The sequence below is a fragment of the Muscardinus avellanarius genome, assembly GCF_963383645.1.
Source record: "Muscardinus avellanarius genome assembly, chromosome: X".
NCBI lineage: Eukaryota > Metazoa > Chordata > Mammalia > Rodentia > Gliridae > Muscardinus > Muscardinus avellanarius.
This window is the reverse complement of record NC_137792.1, coordinates 29,923,490-29,949,569: the sequence shown is the minus strand read 5'-3', so window position 1 is coordinate 29,949,569 and position 26,080 is coordinate 29,923,490. Positions and strand designations below refer to the sequence as shown.

The 26,080-nt window shown below is 34.0% G+C and overlaps 1 protein-coding gene across 1 annotated transcript in view; it reads right to left on the bottom strand.

The window, feature by feature from the left end:
* CFAP47 (cilia and flagella associated protein 47) overlaps positions 1–26,080 on the bottom strand; it is a gene marked incomplete at both ends in the record, with an annotated part of 367,798 nt that overhangs the window by 155,961 nt on the left and 185,757 nt on the right. The window contains one exon of the mRNA XM_080718845.1: positions 18,560–18,734. Coding sequence (XP_080574971.1) covers positions 18,560–18,734 — 175 coding nt within the window. The remainder of the gene's footprint in view (positions 1–18,559; positions 18,735–26,080) is intronic.

Sequence of the window (26,080 nt, the reverse complement as noted above, 5' to 3'; positions counted from 1 at the left end):
ATCCCTGCGGTTGGGAGGCAGAGACAGGAAGATTGTACAGGTTCGAAGCAAGGCTTGCTGGCTTAAGAGATCCTGTTTCCAAATAAAATATATAAAAAATAGGTCTGGGAGTGTAGCCCATAGGTAGAAGGGTTCCATCCCCAGTACCACAAAAAAAAGAAATGATTATCAAATATATGTGTCCTTTATATTCCTAAACGGTCCTTGGCCAAAGTAAGTCACATAGCCAAGACCAGGGCCAGTGAGAGAGGGGAGACTACATAAAATATGTATACAAGAAGATGCGATCCACTTGGACTGTAATAATCTACCATGTCTTAACGTCCAAGAGAAATACATGTGTAAATTATTTGGTGATGAGAAAATGATTTAAAACTTACTTGATAAAAACCATATTTTTCTTATTTTTATATATCTTTTTAAATTTTTATTGATTCATTGTAGTCATACATCTAATGGAGTACAAGATGGTAGAGGAATACATAATTTATTTAGCCCTTCCCCAATTCCCACCCCATTTCCTCCCCCCCCCTCCTCATGTTTGGCTTACTGATTGACTGTAATATGTTTATGAATGTATATTATGTACATTATGGAATTTCCCTCTTCCCATACTCCCTCCTATCCCCCTCAGTTAGATCACATTACTTGCTCATCTATGTTTTCTCCTTCTTTGTCTAGTTCCTCCTCTAACCCTTTATCTCCCTAGCTTCCACAAATTAGGGAGAGCATCCAATTTTTTTACTTTTTGTGACTGACTAATCTCACTTAACATAGTGGTCCTCAGTTTCATCCATTTTCCTGTAAATGATGTAATTTTGTTCCTCATCTACATTTTACAACCTTGGGCAAACAACTTAAGTTTTTTTTACAATGCAAGTTCCTAGTGTGTTTAAACTAATGACTGGCATCTGAACAATAAATTCTTGCATGGGATGGGGGAACTGAAGAGTGAACCCAGAGACTTTCTATATCTGAGTTATACCCCCAGACTTATTTTGTTTTTAATTTTGAAACAAGGCCTCACTATGTTTCTGAAAGCCACACTAAGTTGCCAAGCCTGGCCTTGAACTTATGATCCCTCTGTCTCAGCTTCCCAAGTACTGGGATTACAGGCATGCACTGCCATGTCTGGATGGACCATAGCTTTCTAACACTGTATTTTCTAACTTAGAGATAGTGTATTTGAACAATAAGACAGCATGTAAAACAAATGAAGCTGGTGTTGATATGATTGAAGTAAGATGAGAAGCTTGAAGCTTTCCTCCACATCTATAGTTTCCTAATATACAAACCAAAATACATGAGAAGAATCCAAGGCCTTCTAAATTTTAAAATTAATTATGAAATATAATTTGATTTTTTAATTTCAATTAATTTCCTGTATTAATTTGTCAGAATTATTAGGGGAACACATCAAACTTGTGGAAGAAATTAAGTATCATAGTTAAGTAGTCATATTCTATAGTGAATTTGGAGTATGTATAAAAATATAATAAATATGGTAAGAATAAAAGAGATAAGAAAGCAGGAATCCAAGAAGGAAAAGCAAGTATTTGTGACACAGAGAATGGAATGTATGTAATGTTTGAAATTTAAAAAAAAAAAACAAATGTTTGAGAGTATTAGAGTTGTTTTGTAAGAGTCTTTCCATGAGGTTCTTTTCCACGAGGTTTGTAAGAATCTATAAGCAAAAAAAACTGGTTCCTGCTCTGATTTTACTGAAGAGTAGTAACTACACATCCTTCCAGGTACCCTAAAGATTAGGGGGAAAAGGCTGCAGAGGAATGTCAAAATGCTGTAGGAAGAAACTGGTAAGGATTGTCAATTATTTCCAGCACAGCCAAGCTAGGCTTAATAGTTACAGAAAAATTCAATCTTTTAAAATTTGTTGTTCAAGTCTAATAGTCCCTTACTAATTTCCTATCTGTCCATTATTGAAAGAAAATTTTTTCAAATGCTTTGTCTGCACCTATAGATATAATCATGCAATTTTTTGTTCTCTATCAATGTGGTGAATTACATTTATTGATTTGCAAATGTTAAACCAGCCTTGCATCCTTGGGATATAATAATAAGCTATTCTACTATTTGAAAGCTTATTTCCTTCTTTATATTTGTTAAATTTGCATTTGTTAAATTTGTCTTATATATTGAGAGCATTGTGGTTAGAGGGAAAAATCCAAGATTTTTATATTGACTTTTTGCTTTTTAATTATATAATATACATATTTGTCTTAATGTCTATTTATTCTAATATTTGTATATCAATTACAGCTATTTTAGGGGTATTAGGAAGTGAAACCAGGGGCATTCAAAAACAGAACTACACCTACAGCACTATTTTAATTTATTTTTAATTTGAAAACTATGTCTTGTTAAGTTGCTGAGGGACATTGCTAAGTTGCTGAGGCTGGCCTCAAACCTGCAATTCTCCTGTCTCAGCCCCCCAACTACTGGGACTAGAGGCGTGTGCCACCATGCTCAGACTTATTCAAGCTATTTTTGATTAATAACCTGATATAAGATTTTGGATATTTTACCAGATAATTTTGTAAAGAATTTGAAAGTGCATTTTACTTTTCATTGTGAAAATATAAATATTTATAGATTAGTCTGTCCATATTTATTGTGATAAATGATACTGAAGCTGCCTGCTGGGTCAACACAACCTTTGCACTTTGTCCTTTGCAAACTCATAAAATTTGTTTTCATTACTCCTTCCCTACTTCTAAATTTTACAAATGATTCTCACCTAAATGATTAACGTATTAATTTCTAAAGCCTTTTATTCTAACAAAAAGAAACAAGAGGAAAAAATGGTCATAAGACCTCCTAATCAGTAATCTTTAGACATAATAGAACCCAGAACATCTTGTGACTTTCAGGTAACATCAAAATTGAAGAAAAATAAAAGGGCCATTGCAGGATTAATAGAAAGATTATTCTAGTACCCATCTATGTATGGTTAAATATACATTTCCTTAAGTTCTCCACTCACTGCCTTGTTTCTCCATTAATATACTTTCATCCTGTAGAGAGCAGACTGAATCTTTTGGGTGGTAACAATGTAATTGTGTTTATAATAACATCACATCCTGTGTCTCTCTTTGCCTCATCATTTCCATACTTCTTTTCTGCTCTCATACTTTATTAGATTTATAGTTTTTTCATGTGTCAGCTGGTTTAGAAACTGCATTCTATGCTGTAGTTTTTGGCTGCCCCAAATTTTCAATGTTTATACATCATGTAAGCATATTTTAAAGTAGTTTACCACTGGTCTATAAAGTGTAAGAACCTTATATGTCTATAATGATAATAACCTCTCTCCTTATAAAGTTATGTAGACATTGTGATTATTTTGTTTTTATAACATGAACATTTCATTCTTATTTATACAGCCAATGTTCATGCGATTTACCCACATTTACTGATTGTTTTATTAACAATTGCTTTTAGATTCTAAATTCTTTATTCTAAATTTCATTTCCTGCATTCATAAGTAAAATGTTTATTTTATCTATTAGGAAATAATTGAGTATACAGTTGTCTCAATTTCATTGCTAAGCGGGAGAACATAATTCTAGACTAATGGTTTCTTTAGATTAGTCACATAGGTTTGTTGGATAGATAGAAATGTGCAGGTGAGCAAGATGGGACAGACCTGATGGAACTGTGAGAAAGGTCAGTGGGCAGTTGTGAATGGAAGTACAAGACTCCTGGCTTAGTCACTATTATAGAATTATGGTTAGAAAACTGCATGTGTAACTCCCTGTAGGACTTCATTTAGGCACCAGAAGCACTAAGATTTAGTACAAAGACAGTTTCCTTCACAAATGCATATTCATTAGAAGGAAAGGTTTCCAGAACAAATAAAGCTGGCCACACGGAACTCACTCCATGCCATTTTCCAACTCTGAAAACAGTCCAGTCATGACCTTCTCTTTGGAGCATCTTTTCCACTACATACCTTTTGTACATACACAAAAAAACCATTCAATTATAGACCTCTTTACTCTAGAATGTAACTTACTCCCCTCTTTATCATCACCTTTTATACTGGCCCCCACTTCCATAAATGCATCTCTTTTATTGTCCTATATGTACTTTCTGTTTAAATTATATCTGTTGTTGAAGAAGAAAAAAGAAGGGGATTACCATCCAGTAACAAAAAAGCATTTCTACCCAGTAGTGGGTATACAATGTTTTGTATTATAATGTTATTCTTGGCAACTTTGCTTTCACTACAATTTTTTTCTTTGAAAATAACTTTTTTCTCTCACTGCTTCTCAGAATTCCTCTTATCTTTGCCATTCTATCTTTTCACTATAGCCCCTGTACTTGTGAATTTAGGTGCCTATTGATTTTTGGCATTGTAAAAATATTTCTGCCTTTTCTTTTCTCCTTTGATTTTGGAAATAGAAATTTATCCTTCCTAAGTGCTCAGTTCTAAAAGGGGACTTTCCTTTTTCAATTTGCAGTAATTTCTTAGAGTGGAGGTAATTCAATGTATAGCCCTTAGGCCAATTTTCTGCAGTAAATAAGTATCTCCCTGTGGAATGTACATAAAATATTTTATTGCACCACGGGCAATTTTTCAATAATCCAGAGTAATTTTTGTGTATGTGTGTGGTGCTGGGGATTTGAACCCAGGGTCATTCTATTTCTGAACTACAACTCTAGCTCAATTTTACTTTTTATATGAAAAATGCTCTCACTAAGTTCCTGAGGGCCTGCTTCAGTAGCTGAGGCTGGCTTTGTTCCTTAAATTCTACTCTCTAAGCTTCACAAGTATTAGGATTACAGGTATACACCATCATGTCTAGCTCAGAGTAAATTTTACATCATAAGAAATTTATTTATCTTCTGGTTAAACAAAAACTTTAGTTCCAAAAACCACCATAACTCATTTGGATGTTTCCCATCTCTGCCACCACCACTACCCAGTCTAAAGGTGAGACTACACACACACACACAGAGAGAGAGAGGGGGGGGGGAGAATTGAGGGAGAGTGTGTGTGTTGGGCTTGTTTAATTAGGAGAGATACAAAAGATAATAACAGTGCCAGAGAAAAATGCAAAACAAGCCTGGCTACCCAGAAAAGCATGTGCAGGTAATATATTTTAGGAAAAAGGAGATCAAGGGGCTAGGCTGTTTCCTCTTTATACCTAAATTATGTTTTAATTGGGCTTGAGCCTTTAGAGGCCATTAAATGTATTCTTCAATCTGGTCACATCAACTTAGTAATTAGGGGGAATTCCTCATAGGATTCATGTAAATGGCTGGCTGCTATCTTTCCTTCCATTGCTATTCAATTTTTGAATTTCTGTATGTCTTCATGGATCATTTAATGGAAAATTAAGAGAGGACCTATCAAGGAGTCCTAACTTGCCAGAATTTTAACAAGTTGTCTTTTTTCATATGTAATTTTCTAAGAAGATGAAATTTCCCAAAGAAAAAGACTGAAATAAGATTTCACTTTCTAATTAACCTCTCTATGGGGAAGGAAGCAAAGGATTGCTGACAGCAAATTAACTTTGTGTTTTGCATTTTCATTTCTGAATACCATAAATTCTCTCTAATTGTCTTGTATTAAAAATAAACTGTTTTGAGGAGGGTTGATTTTTAACTTCTTGAAGATTGATTTACTAAATGTGCACATTAGTTTGAATGAGTTACTAGCAAGCCAATATATAAAATGTTCTCTAGGACTCAAACTAGGGGAAAAGGCTTATAAAAATTTTTGATTCACTACCTCTCTAAATATATTATTTCAGGGCATATAGTCACCAATGAAGATCTAATAAAAAGCATAGAAATTTATTTTTAAATTAACATTTGTTTTACTTGTAGTATCTGCATCCAGAAAAATAAGGCAAGAAAAATAAACATAAACAGGAGTCATCTAAAAGACTGAAAATAACATATTAAAATTAAGAATAAATAATATATTCCATCTTGGAGATTACAATTACATTGTTTTGACTATTTTAAATTATTTTAACTTGAAATATATTCTTACAATAACATATCACAAAATAATGTCTCACTATTCATGGTACAAAGTGTATTTTTAAAATAATATAGAACAAAATGATGCCTCAATATTCATGGTGCAAAGAACAAAGAGTTGGAGTGGGGAAAAACGCAAGTGTTAGGACAAGACATAGATTGTAATAGATTGGAAGCTGGATAACCTGTAAACTCTGATATGGGAGGATAAATATTGTGGATCAAAGAACAATATTATTAAAATATACAAAAATATTTAGCATGTTGAACAATTTGATCTAAAAGAAGCTAAAAAGACATTAAAAACATGCTTGATCTTCTCATCCCAAAAGCAGGGAGAGGATTTCCTTAGAATTCTCCTCATCTAATATTAAAACTGCAAAGGCAGGACAATTTCATTACATCTACACCCTGAAATATCTGTAGCTGTTTCAGAAAAGAGGACTCCAGGAATGTAACCACACCCGGAGATAGAAGGCCTTTCATTAAGTAATATCTGCTCTTTAGGCTTATTCAGTTTCCAAAGGTAATCTTTTATAAGCTAACTGCTGCCCCTACAACCATTCATTTTCCATTTGTCCCTCCCCCCACATAGAAAAAGGTTATATAAATTTGTGAATAATGTTAAATTTGTTAGTAATCGCACTCCTGAGAGTTGTCCCTTTTGCATCTTAGTAAATTTGGATGACTTTTATTTATTTATTTATTTTTTATTTATTTGTATTAGAGGTTAACCTAGGATCTATCTTCCTATAAGCTATATCCTCAGCCCTTTTATTTTTCATTTTGAAACAGGGTCTCTCTAGATTACTGAGTGCTTCACTAAGTTACTGAGGCTGTCATTGAACCTGTGATCCTCCTTCTTCAAGCCTCCCAAGTATTGGGATTACAGATATGCACTAACATGCCTGGTTCCTTTTATCCTATTTAATCTTTAAAATTTATTCCACCTCTCCAACCCCAAAATACCCTTAACAGTCCATGGACTATAAAGAGGGCAGGGGGAAAATTTCCCTTCACCCCTACTCAACTATGGGAGGATAACCAGAGAAAGTTTTATCCTTTATAATTGGGATTTTATTTTTTATAATTTTATTGGTCAATTTTATTTTTATATTACAGTGATATTTATAGTGATACATTCATAAATGCACATACCATTATTTGGTTTATTTTTTCATATTTCTCCTTTTTCTCCAGGTACATGTCAAAGTAGGAAGTAAGTTTATAATCAGTCAAAGAACACAAGAGAAAGGAGAAATGGATCAGGCTGATATAAAGATGATTTTAATTGGAGTGGTAATGACTTCTGTTTGAGAGGTATAGGGCTATGCTGAATAAGGATTAATCACAGGAAAAATGTACCAGTATCTATGAGGAAGCCTGACAGGAACATACAGAAATAATGTTAGAAATTTATTTCTGAATAGGGAAGAGAGATGCATTAGGATGATACAGTCATGTAAAACAGAAATCAGGACTTAATGGATACTTACTAAACTTCAGTGGTACTTACTAAACCTTAAGTGTGACAGAAGCCTGGTGCTAAGCAGAGCTTGCCCTCTAGATTCCACTCTTGTGATGAAAATTGACTTAGGGCTTAGTATGGAACATGTCAACTTAGATGGGAGGGGAAAAGCAAAGAAACTGGATATTTTCTGTATTCAGTGCCACTGATCATGTAACTAGTGGACTTCTTTAAAATATTAACAATAAGAAAATATTACTGTATAATATTGTGAACTGCATTTCTCTGAAACATCTACATCTCTACTAAAGATAATATAGACTATTTGACTTTGGCTTACAAGAATATCATGACTGTGGAGAGATGGAATGTTGTAGGTCAAGAGATAAAATTGTCTTGTGCTATCTTAGTCCCTTAAACAGCCATTTGACTTCAACTCTATCTTTAAAATTCTTTGAATGTATCACTAAGCTCAGCAGACACAGGCCTCTACCAACCCTAAAGGCAAAAATAATATATCTGAAAATTATTGAAAATATTTTCTATTTTGTTGTCCTGCTCAAATGGCTAATGTCCCCACCAATGCATTTATTTGATTTATAGATTTTTTATTCTATTGCTATAAAAGTTTATGTAACCCCTTCCATGGTGTTACACTGAAGACAATTCAAATTTGTGCATCTGGGCCTAGGACACTCATATTTAGCTAGGGATATTATCTTCTTGCTTTCCTTTAAAACATAAACTTCATTTTATTTTTATATGATGCATTTTATGTATTTCCTCAGATTCCTTGATTCTACCAAAACTCAGTCATTTCCATTTTTCTCTACCTAGATATGACTTGTTCATCAGAAATGATAGAATCAACCCTTTTCACTACTTTCCAATCAGGAAGACCAACCCCATGCTTAAAGTTTAAGGATTCTTTTGCTATGGTAGTGTATGGAACCTGATACTCCATGGTGCCATGATGCCATCTTGAAGCCTAAAGCCATTAACTCCTCATGGAAGAAATTTCGCAAATAAGAACAGAAGATATGAGGTAAACATTCATATAACATTCGTTTTGTCCCTTTCTCATATTGATATCTCAAAGGCACTTTCTTTCCATGCAGTTTTTTCTAGAACCATCTGCTGAGTTATATGATATGTTCTGGAAGTAAGTAAGGGGTACTGTGGTAGCAACTCATGCATCTTGTGCTGCTTTACTTCCCAAACTTTTCTTCCCATTTTTCTCTTTTTATTCTACTCTTTGCCCTGAAATTGCATCATCCAAGTAATATATCAATACCTAATTCTTGCTTAAGGCTTCATTTTAGGAAACTTCAATTAAACTAGTTACTAGCCTCAGGCTAAATGGCAGAATGACTTGTCATTTCTGCAATGTTGCATAATGGAAGTAGAAATAGACAAAAATGTGGTAGCCTTATTCTGTAGATTAACTGTAATTAACAATCTTGATGCTTACTCAGGAGATTTGAAGGCATCTAAGTCCTTCCTAAATACATTCAAATATAAATTCCATATATAACAGAGTGTTCAAGTTGTATTTTAGGAAAAGCCTCCACAGTTTACTAAAGGATGGTGTGGAACTGGCTTTTCAAGAATAGACATGTGCAGAAAAAAACATTTTTTGATGATACATACTCAAAATATCCCCCAGAGAACATAATAAATCACCTTGAAAAGAAATGTAAGACATTTGAAGAGGTATGATGACTATTTAGACTTGTACAGACAGCCCTGAAACACTCCCTTTAAAATTCCAAACAAGAAAGCCGGGAGTAGTGGCGCACTCTTGTAATCCCCGCGCTTGGGAGGCGGAGACAGGAGGATCGCGCAGATTTGTAGTCAGCTTCACTGGCTTAAGAGACCCTGTTTACAAATAAATAAATAAATAAATAAATAAATAAATAAATAAATAAATAAATAAAGGTCTGGGAATGTAGCCCGGAGGGAGAAGGGCTTCCAGGAACCCCAGTACCACCAAAAAAAAAAAAAAAAAAAAAAAAAAAAATTCCAAACAAGAAGCAGCATCTCCTCTCTTCCTTTCTATAAATTCTTCTCCTACCAGTTATCTGGAAATTAGATCTGAGATGCTTTTAGCTCCTGGCCTCCTTGTGGTGTTGACTGTGCAACAAATATTTTTTTTAAATAGCCAGTGTCATATTAGCTTCTGTGAAAATGAAGCAGCATTTTCTTGCTTCATATCAATTTCTGGAAAAACAATCTGAATTCTTCAAATGTCTGCCTTAGGCTCTGTGGTAGGGCATGACTTGGGGAATGACTCTGGCTGCTGTCCTGCAGTGGTCACCCAAATTGATATTATTTTCTGGTAGGCTTAGCTGCTTGATCCTTCTTCCCCATTATGGAACTGCCAGCTCTTGGCACCAACTTAAATTTTACAAAAAATAAATATGAGAAAATATTTCTGAGTGGATAAGATTAAAAGATGACAGTGATTGGAAGTCTTTCTCTGATTTAGAAGCATAAACTGAAACTTTGGTTTTGACTTTTGGGGGTTGCTATGGTTTGGATCTGGAACTGTTCCCCAAAGGCACATGTGTTGAGAGTTGGTTCCCACTGTAACAATGCTCAGACTTAGAGTTTTAAGGAAATGGTTGCATCATTAAGGGTTTAGCATCAAAATTGGATTAATCCCTTGATAGGGTGATAGTTGAATGGACCATTGGGAGCTGGTGAAAACTGAGGAGGTAGGATCTAGTTGAAGAAATTAGATCATTGGGGACATGGCATGGAAAGGTATACCTTGTATATCCTTATACAAAATATATCAGCCCCTTACTTTCTATCTGGTTTCTGCCAGCCATTTGGAGAGCTTCTATGCTCTGTCACACACTCTCTGCCATGATGTTCTACCTCAACTCAGACTTCAAAACAACAGAGCCAAGTGGCCATGGTGAAACAGCTAAAGCTGTGAGTCAATCTTTTTTGTTTTTAGTTTATTTTCTTAGATATTTCATTACAGCAACAGAAAGCTGATTAACAAAGAAAATCACTATTGGGGTAGGGTGAAATAGCCCTTTTGGGAGTCTTCATATATTTCATTCTATGAAGTCTGGGTTTAGAGGAAGAATAATAAAGTTCTATTCATAGGCTGCTCTCCATTTATCTGCTTTGGTCTGATATGGAAATGCACTCTGGTTTATGTAACTGTTAATTGTTTTAGGTATTCTTTTCTCTGTTTGTTAGCTTCTGTTTTGTTTATTAGTATGTGTTTGCAATAATTGACCTAATAGATGCTAAAGTATTTGGTGGCAACAGTAACTGTCCTATTCAAAGTTTATCTATAAGAGGGTCTATTATATCTTAAAGACAAATGCTCATTCTGGCTTAACCTTGATACCATTAGATGACTAGGGTCTTGGCAGAGGAGTCAGTGTACATGAGTTTCAAAAGAACAACCTCTGAAGAATGTACCCTGTGTCTGTGTTGGAAGGAACTCTAGAAGTTCAAATGGGAACTTCACATAAGGTAATAGGCACTCCCCTCAATTTGAGCTATCCCATACCCCTTGGTATTTGGGGTTTATTAAGAAACATGTGTCCTGTCTATTGGTGACTCTCTGGGAAATACTTCTCATAAGCAGCATATTACAAACCCAAAACATTTCTTGAACAGTGACCAAGCTAGGAGATAAACCTCTCAAAAATAGATTATCAAGACATTGCTGGGCAGAATTTAGTTTAAGCTCATCAAGTTCAATTGCCCCACACTCCACATTCTGAGGAATTGTTTTGGTAAAATTGTTTCCCATGGTTACATTTTTTTTTTATGGTACTAGCATTAAAACCCAGGGGCTTTACTACCTCTGGGCTATACTCCCAGACCTATTTTTATACTTTATTTGGAAACAGAATCTTACTAAGTTGCTGAGAGCCTCACAAAGTAGCTGAGGTTGGTTTTGAACCTGTGAAATATTCCTATCTCAGCCTCTAAAGCACTGGGATTACAAGCAGGCACCACCATGCCCGGTTTACATTCTTATTTTTGACAGGGGATTATCTTGTATATTTAAAGCATAATTGATCTGATGGTAATACCTTATGACCTTTTTCTGGTGTGTTCATTTATTCTACAGACCTAGTATAATATATTTTAATCTGTATACCTTGACTAAATTTATAAATATCTTTAAGAAAATGAAAAAAAACCTGTAGCTGTATAGTAAACATATAACATTTTGTAACTTTCTATTTCTCTATTATCTATTTTAAAGCCATTGATCATTCATGATTTATTATGTTTGTTCCTTCAATCAGTCCTACATAAAATGTAAACATCTAAGAATTAACTCCTAAACACATATGAGACTGTGTAATGGCAACATTTTAAAAGACATTCAAAAAATAAAAATAAATATGCTAGAGAAATTGCTTTACCTGTAACAATTTGGTAAACACCCTGTATAAGAGTAGCTTGAGAAAAATCAATCAATAAATAAAATACCTTTTGGATCTCTATGAATGACAATATAAAATATATTTATAAAATTATAAATTTTATTTATCTAAAAATAAAAATTAGAGAGTACCTTATATAAAAACCTTCAAGTACTAGAAGAAAATTGATTAAATATTAAAACTATATCATGTAAGGTTTTTACTCAGAAATTATGTGGCTAGAAATACTCATTTAAAATTATGATGATAGCTAAAAAATAAACATATGTGACTTATAAAATTAGTCACCAGTAATTGTTGTACTATTTGCACTTGAAAACCAGAAGCAAAACCTCTTTTAGTTGAAATATTACCGATGTCAAAAAGAGTATGTTCATTTTGGGTAGTCATATTTCCGTGTATGTGTGGTCATTGTCAATACAAATAATTGGCTAATTATTCAGAAAAGTGATATTCTGAGTCCTAAAACAGAATGAAAAATGATAATAAGAGAAAATCAACCCAAATTATGAAGATAAGAGATGAAAAAGGAGATATTAGCACCGACAATGTAGAAATTCAGGGAATTATCAGAAACTACTTTGGAAAACTATAGTCCAACAAAATGAAAAATCTGGAGGAAACTGACAACTTTCTAGATAAATACAACCTTCCTAAACTGAGTTTAAAAGATATAGAAAATGTATAACAACAAATAGCAATCAAAGAGATTGAAACAGAAATAAAGAGCCTACGATCCAAGAAAAGCACAGGACCAGATGGTTTACCAAGTGAATTTTATAAAACCTTTTTAGAAGAGCAAATCCCAATACTCCTCAATATATTTCATGAAATAAAAAATGGGACTTTCCCAAATACATTCTATGAAGCTAATATCACATTAATACCAAAACCAAACAAAGACAGCTCAAGTAAGGAAAATTAGGGGCCTATATCATTGATGAACTTGAATGCAAAATTGCTAAATAAACTACTACCAACACACATTCAAAACCACATCAAGGAAATCATACACCATTACCAGGTAGAGTCCACCCGAGGGATCCAAGGCTGGTTCAACATACAAATCCATGTAATTCATCACATAAATAGAACCAAAGGCAAAAGTCATATGATCATTTCAATAGATGATAAAAAACCATTTGACAAAATTCAACATCCACTTATACTAAATGCACTGCAGAGAATCGGAATAGAAGGAACATACTTCAACATCAGAAAGGCAATTTACAATAGGCCCACAGCCAACATTATATTAAAAGGGGGAAAACTGTGAGAATTCACTCTAAAAACAGGAACAAGACAAGGATGTCCATTATCACCACTTCAATACAGTACTTGAGAATCTAGCCAGAGCAATAAGGCAAAAAAAGGAAATAAAAGGAGTACAAATAGGAAAAAAAGAACTCAAAATTTCACTATTTGCAGATTGTATACTGTACTTAGAAGACCAAACAAACTCAATCAAAAGGCTTATAGAACTGATCAACAAATTCAGCAAAGTGTCTGGATAGAAAAGCAATCTTAAAAAATCAGAAGCTTTTCTGTATACCAACCATAAATCCACTAAAAAAGAAATCCCACAAAATACTTAGGAAATAAACTTAAGGAAGTAAAAACCCTCTACAAAAATTATAAAACATTGAAAATAGAAAGTGAAGAAGATCTTAGAATATGGAAATATCTTCCATTTTCATGGATAAGCAGAATAAATAGCATCAAAATGGCCATACTTCTAAAAGTGATCTACAGATTCAACACAATAGCCATCAAATTACGAAGGTGATTCCTCATAGACATAGAAAATATTATTCCTTAAATTCATTTGGAATGACAAGAACAACAAAAAATCCAAATTTCCAAAGTAGTTCTCTACAACAAAAACTATGCAGAAGGAATCACAATACCTGACTTTAAAGTATACTAAAAAGCCATAGTAATAAAAAAAAAACAGCATGGTATTGGCATAAAAACAGATACATAGATCAATGGAGCATAATAGAAGACTCAGAAACAAATCAGCACACATACAGCCAATTTATTTTTGACAAAGGAGCCAAAAACATACACTGGAAAAAGATAGGCTGTTCAACAAATGGTGCTGGCAAAACCAGTTAACCATATGCAGAAAAATGGAAATTAATTCCACTTTTTCACCCTCAACAAGGGTCAATTCAAGATGGATCAAGGACTTGGAAATTAGATCAGAGACCTGGAGGCTCCTTGAAGAGGTCATAGGTCCAACAGTGCAACACATAGGCAAAGGTAAAGACTTTCTTAATAAATCCCCAAAGGCAGAAGAAACTAAAAGGTGAACACCACATGGAATTGCATTAAAATGAAGAGTATCTGTATAGCAAAGGAAATTATCAAGAAGCTTGACTGAGAGCCAACATAATGGGAAACAATTTTTACCAACTACTCCTCTGATAGAGGACTAATATGTAGAATATACAGAGAATCCAAGAAACTCAGCACTAAGAAAACCAAAAACCCAATCAAAAAATGAGCAAGTGAACTAAATAGACACTTTACCAAAGAAGAAATTCCAATGGCCAATAAAAGCATGAAAAAATAGTCAACATCATTAGCAATAAGAAAGCTGCAAATCAAAACTACTCTGAGACTTTACGGAGCTCCAACTAGTATGGCAATCATTCAAAACAAAATCAACAACAAATGCTGGTGAGGATCTGGAGAAGTGAAAACTCTATGACATTGTTGGTAGGATTGCAAAGTAATGCAACCACTTTGGAAAACAGTATGGAGGGTCCTCAGAAGAATGGGAACAAACTTAACATATGTTCCAGCAGTACCATTTCTGGGTATCTACCCCAAAGAATGGAAACCAAGCTATCAAACTAATACATGAGAATCTATGTTCATAGGTGCACAATTCACCATTCTCAAACTATGAAACCAGCTAAGATGTCTTTCAACATATAAATGGATTATAAAACTATGGGATATGTACACAATGGAATTCTACTCGGCCATAAAGAAAAACACAATTACATCATTTACAGCAAAATGGATTGAACTGGAGGACATTATTCTGAGATTATTCAGTCACAAAAAATAAGAAACTGATGCTCTCCCTAATATGCAGAAGCTGGGGAGAAAATGGGTCATAGGAGGAACTCTAGATGTAGAAGAAGACACTATACATGAGCAAATAAGGCAACCTAGCTGTGGGGATGGGATGGGAAAAGGGAAAATCTCTAAGGCACATGATATTCTTTAACAAACAAATCAATCTCAATCACTAAGCCAAACATGAGAAGTAGGGAAAGGGAAGGAATGAGCAAGTTCTATTGAGTAATGTTTGATTGGGAAATTTGTGCATGTATGTCTCTACCACCATGTACCCCATTAAGATGCCTGTCTATAATGCACCAATAAAAATTAAAAAAAAAGAACTACAGCTGAGTGTGGTGGCATAACCCTGTCACCCTAATACTTGGAAGGCTAAAATATGAGGATCACAGGCTTGAGGATAGTTGTCTCAGCAACTTTGTGAGGCCCTCTGCAATCTATCAATAACCTCTTTTAAAAATAAAAAATAAATTATGGGGGTATAGCTCAGAGGTAGAATGCCCTTGGATTCAATCCCCAGTAAAAAGAAAAAAAAAATGAACCACAGAGTAATGAAAACCAATATGGGGCCGGGCGTGGTGGAGCACGCTTGTAATCCCTGCTCTTGGGAGGCGGAGACAGGATGATTGTGCAGATTTGAAGCCAGCTGCGATGGCTTAAGAGACCCTGTTTCCAAATAAAAATATAAAAAAAAAGGTCTGGGAGTGTAGCCCAGAGGTAGAAGGGCTTCCAGGAACCCCAGTACAAAAAAAAAAAAAAAAAAAAAAAAAAAAAGAAAACCAATATGGGAAATAACATTCAAAGAACATCCTGAGAACAGTTAACCCTAGGGATATCATTCCACAACACATTTCTCAAAAAGCTAAAGCCTTTTGTCTATCACTTCTGTACACAGTACACTATCAAAAACATTTTAAATGAATGTTGTTTCATTTTTAAATGAAGCATCTCTTCATCTAACATTTTTGGTGAAAGAGGCTGAAAATATATGTCCTAGATACTTAATCTCCTTATTTCAATTACCTTATCTATGAAATGTTGACATTAGGATAGTTCAATAACTTTCAAAGTAGATTCATTACAACCATAGCTCTATGAGAATTTGCTTTATGAACCATCACATGGAATAAAAAGGAGATGAAAGGCACAAGCAAACTGATTATTGGAGCATTTTCTCCAACTTTGAAGAGAAAATTTTTAAAATTTATTTTTAGGGGTGTGTGTGTGTGTGTGTGTGTGTGTGTGTGTGTGTTACATGAGATTAGACCCAGGGCATTCTACTGTTGAACAATACCCCCAGCACTATTTTTCTGCAATCCTCTTGTCTCCGCCTCCCAAGCACTGTGATTACAAGCATGCTCCACTAGGCCGGATTTGCATTTTTAAATTAAACTAATTCATTTATTATATGTTTCATAGTATTTGAACTGATCTTCCAAAAGGTCAATTGCTCATGGCCACACACACACACACACACACACACACACACACACACGCATATACTCACATAGCATGAGGTAATTTCTGAGAGTTCATTAATGACCTTTTAACTGCTATAGCTTTGAATTTTAATGTTTGTGATTTAGTAAATAATTCCAATTAAATATAAGTGGGTATAAACTGAACTACAAAATTGGGGAACCTTAAAAATTTCCAATCAAATTATGGTATGTGGCTTCAGCCAAATAGAGGAAAATTAATTGTACAAGTATTGATATTATCAACATGAATTTTATGGTTATTAAAATCATACTAATAATTTTATCCATTACATCACATGACTAAAAGTATCTAAAGATATCTTCTATATCATACCATAAAAATAAACAAAAATTCTATATACTACCTGTGAGAGAATATTTTTTTTAAATGGATTAAAAAAACAAAAGTGTTAGCATAAAGAGCCCTGTAGACCCAGTCCTCAGCAAAATAAAAAAATATAAAAAATAAGAGGATATTTAATAAATCTGGAATTAGTCCTAAGAGAATATAACAAATATTCCTTTATTTGTTCAAAAAATCTATTAAAATTGGTAAAAAATATTGAGTCAGTAATATTTCTATAAGGATATTCTCCCAACCTCTGCCTTCCAGATTAGAAAAATAGAAACTGTTTCAGATGGGTGGGCCCCAGTAAAAACAAATTATACTATTCATAATTTTATATGCTTAGACATATATTTTGTCTCCTTTTCTAGAAATATTGGCATATCATTTGAAGCTTTGTCTTTTTTGGGCCAATACCTGCAATCCATTTTACAGCCTTCATTTTGTTTTGTAAATTGCTTATGAGTTTCTTATTTATGAGACTTTCAGTGGGAATAATATAGAAATTTTGATATTTTTCCAAGGAAACTTATACTCAGTAGTCTCATTCATTGAATGGCTCAATAAATAAAGAGTTGAATTGATAATGTTTCCTTCGTTTTAAAATAGTCTCAGCTTTATCCAGTTATCTCAAAAGGGATTAAGAGGTTAATTGAAAATCTAAATATCACATTGACAAGACAGAGTTATTAAAGATAAAAGGTAATATACATTGAGAGAGGTCTTAAATTGCCTGCTGGTAAGCTAAATTTTCCCTAATATTAGTTTGGCTTGCTTAGGATTTTATTTATTTATTTTTTATTTGAATGTTTAGATAGGGCATCTATTTTCCAGTTCATAGGATCCCTCATCCTTATTGCTTTGGATCACACCTAACTCTTAAGTTCTTGTTTACCTGCTTGGACATTTGGCATTGGTATCCATGATCTCAGTTCTCCTAGGAAGGTAAAGAGAAAGATTATCTTATTATTTACAATCTAAACCACCCTTTCAGACTTAATATATTTTATAGATAACACAGCTTATCGTCAATGCAAATCTATAGAATGAAAACTAATAAATTAAATTTTTATTTAATTTTTGCAATGCTGAGGATAAAACCCAGGGTATCAACTCCAGAAAAAACCTGAAGCACCATCAAATTTAACAAAAATATAATTTAGGATTTATAATGCTGGGATTATGGTATATAATTTTAAACATTCAAAAAATTGTTTACATGTTTTATATTTTACCACTTGTATTTAATAATGTCAGTGTGTCAATATTAATATCAAGTCTGGTAAAGTCTGGTTAATGCCTTCTTCTTCACTTTCCTTTTTTTTTTTCATTTTTAATTGGTAGCAGAAATTGACCACAGAGGAATTCTACTTCCAATATGCACTCCAGCCTTTTTATTTTTATTTTTATTTTCAAACAGGGTCTTCCAAAGTGTCTGAGAGTCTCACTAAGTTGCTAAGGCTGGCCTCAAACCTGTGATCCTTCTATCTAAGTCTCTTAAGTTCTAGGCATGTGCCATGGCACTCAGTTTGTCTAATACTTTCTTGATCATAGCAACAGAATAAAGGGGAATCAAGAGACCAACAGTAAGTAATTAATAAATACCCTGGTTTAGATGAAAGATTATTCATAAATTATTCATAATGTCACATTATTCCTTTTTCATATATTCTTGCCATCACAGCTCCTGGAACAGTATAGATATACCACTCAGTGCATTAATAAATACCTGTTTTATTTGCTGGTTTATTTCCTTGAGATTTAGTCATTTTAGATCGTGTTTCTATAATCTGAGGAATGTAGATTTTCTTGGGGATATCAAAATGTCCTGGGAGGCTCAGCTCTGTTGTATACAAAACAGATTTAGGCTTCTTCAATTTCGACATATGGAAAAGCATAAGAGCCTGTGAATAAATGGTAAAGTTGAAATGTAATTCTATTAAATTTTTCTCCTAAACAGTAAAGATAGTATGATGTACTTAGATAATACATTTGTGAAAAATACACAAAAGGTCTGAATTCATTTATAAATACATATTATTATGAAATAAGTAGAAGGAAGTGCTAACATGTTTCATAGAACCAGCGTAGTTATATTTTATTGAGAAATGGTAAGTGTCTCCTGCTATAATAGTTTCAGTGTTGTGGAATGTATTGCTTTGGGAAAAAACCATTTGACTAGTGAGTGATACTGAAGAAATAGTTCCCTCTTTGTGTTGAAACCTATGATCTTTAATACCTATTCATCAGATATAATTCTTACAGCAGTAGAAACTGAGACTTCTTATTTTATTAATGTTAATTTGTAATTATTTACATGCATATCCATGTTTATATTACAGCAGTACAATTCACAACAGTAAAACCATGGAACCAAACTAGGTATCCATCAACAGATAAATAGATAATGTGGTACATTCACACAATAAAATCTTATTCAGCCTTATAGAAGAAAATTATTACAATATTTTCAAAAAATTGGATGAAACTGGAGAATATGATATCAGTCAATCTCACAGTCAAGGGTGGTACATTTTATTTTATTTGTGGGAGCTAAAGAGAAAATAGGAAAGAGAGACTTTAATGCAGAGAGAAATCTGTATAGCAGTTGAAAGGGTAAGGGGAGAGTTTAGGGAAGATTAAAGATGGAAACAGTTCAAATAATACTATGGTAATATATGAAAGTATCACTTCCAATCTCATTAACTCATATGAGCGTGAAGAAGGAGGAGTGATGTGGGATGTGGAGAGAAATACACAAAGAAATGTATAATGTATGTTTTTAGCACAATGGACCTCATTATGATGTATAATTAAAATGTACCAACAAAATAAATTTTTATTTTATTGGTGCATAGTAGTCATACATCTTAATGGGGTACAAGATAGTAGAGGCATACATGCACACATCACTCATTTAGTCCTTCCTGATTTCCCATCTCATTACCTCCCCTCCTTCACATGTTTGGCTTAGTGATTGACTTTGGTACGTTTATGAATGTACATCATGAGTATTAGTGAATTTCCATATTTTCCCCTCCCCAAACCGCACTTAGATTGCTTTATTCATGCATGGTTTGTCCTTCATTGTCTAGAGTTCTTCCTATGACAATTTTTCCCCTATCTTCTGCATATTAGAGAGAACATCTCATTTTTATTTTACTTTTTGTGACTGACTAATCTCACATAGCATAATGCTCTCTAATTTCTTCCATTTCCCCCAAAATTACATAATTTTGTTCCTGATGGATGAGAAAAATTCCACTGTGCACATATGACATAGTATTGTAATCCATCTATCTTAAGGACACACCTCAAAGCCTTTGAAAAACAAAAGCAGTCTAACCCCAAAACCAGCAGAAGACAGGAAATTATTAAAATCAGAGCAGAAATCAATGAAGTAGAGAACAAAAATTACAGAAAATCAATAAACCAAAAGTTGATTTTTCAGAAAAATTTACAAGATAGATAAACCATTAGCCAACTAACCACAAAAAAGAATCAATCTAAATTACAAATATAAGAGATAAAAAGGAGATATTACCATGGACAGTGTAAAAATTCAGAAGATTATCAGAAACTACTTTCAGTAATTTTTAAAAATTGATCACAAATTAAAACTAAAACCTGAGTCCCAACTCTCTGCCACTTTCATATTTGGTTTGATATTTTTGTCTTTTGTTTCCCTTTGTATAGTACTGGGAATTCAATCCAGGTGTGTTCTACCAGTGATCTACATTCCCATCCTAATTGTGGATTCCTCTAAACATAATACTGTCTCTAAAATAGGACAGTGAAGGTAAGCCAAGCTCTCCCAGTAAAAGTGAAACAGGTTAAAATGAACTCTTGCAGGGCATGGTGGCAGACATCAGTAATCCCAGTACTTGGGAGGCAGAGACAGGAGAATCACAGATTCCAGGCCAGCCTCAACAACTTAACAAGACTCTGTTTCAAAATAAAAGTAATAAAATAGTGCTGGTGTATAATTTGGAGGTCAGATTGCTCTGGGTTCAAGTGCCAGTACCAAAAAAATTATACTTTTATTTTTCAGTTTAGATATGACAGAATGTACATCATGTATATCAATGGATAGACAAAATCACATAAGACAAATTTTATATTTAGAGATTTTTAAAATTCACAATTTGAGAAGAGAAAGGTAAAGTGAACATTGTGATAAGCTGAAAGTTTTAAATAGTTACTCTATTTTTTTAATTTTAAAATTCTTCTTATGATATTGAAGACTGAAACCAGAGAGACTCTACCACTAAACCCTAGGTTATTTTTTATTTTTTTTAAGATATAGTACCCCTACTTTACCATAGGCTGGCCTTAAACTTGCAATCTGTCTTTCTTAGTATCCGGGGATTAATAAAGTAAACAGACAAACTAATACTATGTTTGTTTATGAACTTATCACTACCAAATAGCAGTAGCATAGACAAGTAGGTAAAAGGGGGTTGGGAGGTAGGGTGCACAGGGAAATATACCTAGAGTTGTTGTTTGCATATATGAATATATCACTTTGAAACTCACTACAATGCACCAATAAGGAATGATTAAAACTAAGAAATATTCTAAAACTGAACTAACAACTGAACATAAGCCTTCCCAATTCACTCTCATAGAGGAGAATTAACATTTCTTTTTAATCTAAAGAAAATCATCAGCTTCTCTAATATGCCCAAACTAGGAAGCACTGGGACTACCAGAGGGACTCCAGATAATGGAGGGGAAATCTCAGCAAAGCTAGAATGGAAGGGTGGGAGAAGAAGAAGGCTGAGGTTAATTAATGGAGAAGCTACACCCAAATATGTGTAAATGTATGAATATAACATGGTTAACCTGGATACTCATTATTGGGGGGAGGGAAAGTGGGGGTGGGGGCGAGTGCACCAAGCACAGTCTAAATGTATACCATTTTCAATATGTTCCACATATAAATAAAAGTTTTAAAAATCATCAGCTTCAGCCAGGCATGGTGGCACACACTTGTAATCCCCGCACTTGGGAGGAGGAAAAAGGAGGATCACACAGGTTCATAGCCAACCTCGCTGGCTTAAGAGACCCTGTTTCAAAAAAAAAAAAAAAAAAAAAAAAAAAAAAAAAAAAAAAAAAACTACCCGGAGGTAGAAGGGCATCCAGGAACCCCAGTACCACAAAAATAAATAAATAAATAAAAAATCATCAGCTTCTTGGAAACAGTAGTTGTGGGTTAACATAAGAGCCTTGGACTTTAATACTTTATAACTCCAGTTTATCTTTGAAATATCATCTTTAATCACCAGAAATATGTAATTAGGTTGCACTGATTCTGGCATCCGGACAGAAAAAAAAGTAAATTGTGGATACAATGGAAAAAATTGTTATAATACATATAAATGAAGGTATACAACAATAAGAATTAGATAACATGAAATATATCAAAGTTGGTAGAATATAACATCATTTAGAACATTCTAAAAGTGATCTGAAGTAATTGAAAGAGGCAGTCCTCTGATGCCTGGGCAAAAGTAGCAGAGGAAGTCTAAAGTCCATTGGAAGTTTGCAGGTGTGTTTGAAGCAAGAAGGATTATGCTGACAGGGTTCCCTGAGTCAATGTGCTCCAGTGGAGAATTTGAGATCAGAGGAGGATATAGAATTGAACAGGAAGGTCATGTCTATTCTAAGGATAGTGGCATTTATCTGCTAGGAAATAGTAAATAAATCTGCACAGAAGAGTAACACAAACAGGTTTGCATTTAGAAGAATCACTTTGCAGCTTAATGTGGTAGCATATGCCTATAATCCCAGGACTTGGAAGGCTGAGACAGGAGGATCATAAATTTAAGGCTATACACAGCTACTTAGACTACTTCAAAATAAAAATGACTGGGGGTGTGGCTTGGAGGTGGAATTCCCCTATGTTCAATCTCCAGTACCAAAATAAGAAGGAAGCAGCAGCAGCAGCAACAGCAGTTTAGCTGCATTTTCAGAGTAGATTGTACTTTCTTCTTTTTTTCTTTTTGGTGGTACTGGGGTTCCTGGAAGCCCTTCTACCTCCGGGCTACACTCACAGACCTATTTTTTATTTTTTGAAACAGGGTTTCTTAAGTCAGAGCGGCTGGCTTCGAACCTGCACAATCCTCCTGTCCCCACCTCCCAAGAGCGGGGATTACAAGTGTGTGCCATCACGTCCGGCCTAGATTGTATTTTATTTTCATCATAAAAATAAACTGTACTTTATTTCAAGCAAATAGAATAGAGTTTATAGTAATAGTAGTAGAACAACAATCACAAAAATATGCATAAAAAGAACACTTATAACTGGACATGGTGGCTTATGCCTGTAATCGCATTACTTGAGAAGCTGAGACAGGAAGATTATAGATTCAAGACCAGCTTTTGGTTGATTTTGTTGTGTCTTCTCAATATAGTATCATGTCGTCTGAAAATAGGAATAGTTTTAGTTTTTCCTTTCCCATTTGTACTCCTTTGATTTTTGTTTTTTGTTTTTTTTCCTTATTGCTTTGGCTAGAGACTCAAATACTATATTGAAAAGAAGTGATGATATGGAAATCCTTGCCATGTTCCTGTTTTTAGGGATAATTCTTATAATCCTTACATTTTTTCCCATATAATATGTGGGCCTTTGTATATTGCCTTTATGATGTCGAGATATGTTCCTTCTGTTCCAATTCTCTGCAGTGCTTTTAGCATAAGTAGGTATTGAACTTTGTTGAATGCACTTTTGGTGTCTATTGAAGTGATCATGTGAGTTTTATCTTTGGTTCTGTTTATGTGATGAATTACATGGATTGTTTCTTGTATGTTGAACCAGTCTTGCATTCCTGGGATAAACCTTACTTGGTAATGGTGTATGATTTTCTTGATGTGGTTTTGAATGCACATTGCTAGTATTTTGTTTAGCAGTTTCTGTCTAATTCATCAACAATATAGGCCTGTAGTTTTCTTTCCTTGAGCTGTCTTTGTTTTTGGTATAAATGTGATATTGGCTTCATAGAATGTGTTTAGAAGAGTTATACTTATTTCTATTTCATGGAATAGATTGAAGAGTATTGGGACTAGCTCTTCTATAAAGGTTTTATAATATTCACTTGGGAAACCATCTGGTCCTGAGCTTTTCTTTGATAGTAGGCTCTTTATTGCTGCTTAGATCTCTGCTAACATCATTTGCAGTCAGAAAGATGCATATCAAAACTACCCTGACATTTCACCTAACTCCAATTAGAATGGCAGTCATTAGCTGGGCATGGTGGTGCACCCTTGTAATCTTAGCATTTGGAAGGCAGAGACAGTAGGATCATGGTTTGTGGACAGCCTCAGCTACTTAGTGAGCCTCTTTGAAACTCAGTGAGACCATGTTTCAAAATAAAGAATCAAAAAAAAAAGAGCCGGGTGTGGTGGTGAATATTTGTAATCCCTGTACTTGGGAGGCAGAGACAGGAGGATCGTGCAGGTTTGAAGCCAGCCTCACTGGCTTAAGAGATTTTGTTTCCAAATAAAAATATAAAAATAGGTCCGGGAGTGTAGCCCAGAGGTAGTAGGGTTTCCAGGAGCCCCAGTACCACCGAAAAGAAAAAAAAAAGAATAAAAAAAGAATAACAATCATTAAAATACAAACAACAACATTTGTTGGCAAGGGTGTGGAGAAGTAGGAACTCTAATACATTGTTGGTGTGATTACAAATTAGTGCAGCCACCTTGGAAAACAGTATGGAAGATCCTCATTAGAATGGAATGAACCTACCATATGATCCAGCAATACCACTTCTGGGTATCTACCCAAAAGAATAGAAACCAAACTACCAAACAAATCCATGCACATCTGTGTTCATAACTGCACAATTAAAAATCGCCAAACTATGGGACCAGCCAAGATGTCCATCAACAGATATATGGATTACCAAACTATGGGATATGTATACAATGAAATTTTACTCAGCTGTAAAGAAGAAAAAAATTATGCTATGTGCAGGGAAATGGATGGAACTGCAGCACATTATACTATTTGAGATTAGTCAGTCACAAAAAATAAACAAATGTTTTCCCTAATATGTGGAAGCTAGGGAGAAAATGGATCATAGGAGGAACTCTAGATGAAGAAGGAAAAACTTAGATGAGCAAATGAGGAGACAGTTATAACTGATGATGGGAAGGGGGAAGAAAGAAATTATCCAATGTATATGACGTACATTCACAAACAACAAAGTCAATCAGTAAGCCAAACATGAGTGGAAAGGAAGGGGAAGGAATGGGGTGGGAAGTGGGGAAGGGCTAAATGAGTGATGTGTGCATGTATACCTCTACTATCTTGTATTTTCTTAAGACATATGACTATTATGTACTGATAAGAAAATAAAAGTAAAATAAAATAAAAATAAATAAATAAAAAACTAGAAGAGAGACCATTAGAATAGTAAAAGGAAGTTGAGGGAGGGAGAGAGGGAGAAATTGAAAAGAGAGATAATGGAGAAAGATATATACTAAATAATACAATGTGCATATATGATTCATTACTATGAATCTCACTATCATTTTCAATTACAATGCACCAATAAAAATTGTTTTTAAAGGAAGTATAAAAAAGACCAGCTTCAGTATCTTAGTGAGAACCTCAGCAACTCAGTGAGACCTTATTTCAAAATAAATATAAAAATGGCTGGGGATGTAGCTTAGAGATAAAACATATATACCTGGATTCAATCCCTGGTGCCCCAAAATCTACATACACACAGATAGTCATTATATATCAGGTAATATTCTAAGCATTTCATATGATTATATCAGTTTTCATAAATTATTAACATCTCTATAGGAAAGATATAAAAATGGAGTCTTAAGGAGGTTTAAGTAACTATTTAATAGTCACATGCCTAGGCAGTGTTATGAGTCTTGAGTCTCAATTTGGTAATCTGACATCAGAGATCATCTCTGTATGCAACAGAATATCCTGGGCAACTTGTAGAACATGTCTCCACCCTCCCTCTTCCAATAAATCGTATTTGATTGCTCTAGAGTGGGTCCTGGCTGCTCATGTTAAGTTCCCCAAACATATCTAATATGGGGCCAGAAATTATGATTACTATAAGTTAAAGACTACACTATAAATGCATAAATTGTCACAATAGAATGTGTTTATGCAAAGTTATTATTTAATGAGCTTAAAATGCTGAAGTGTAAAACCTTTTGTTACAATTAAGTAGAGTTCTTCATATTTAAAAGAGTAATTAAAATATGCCATCTTTCT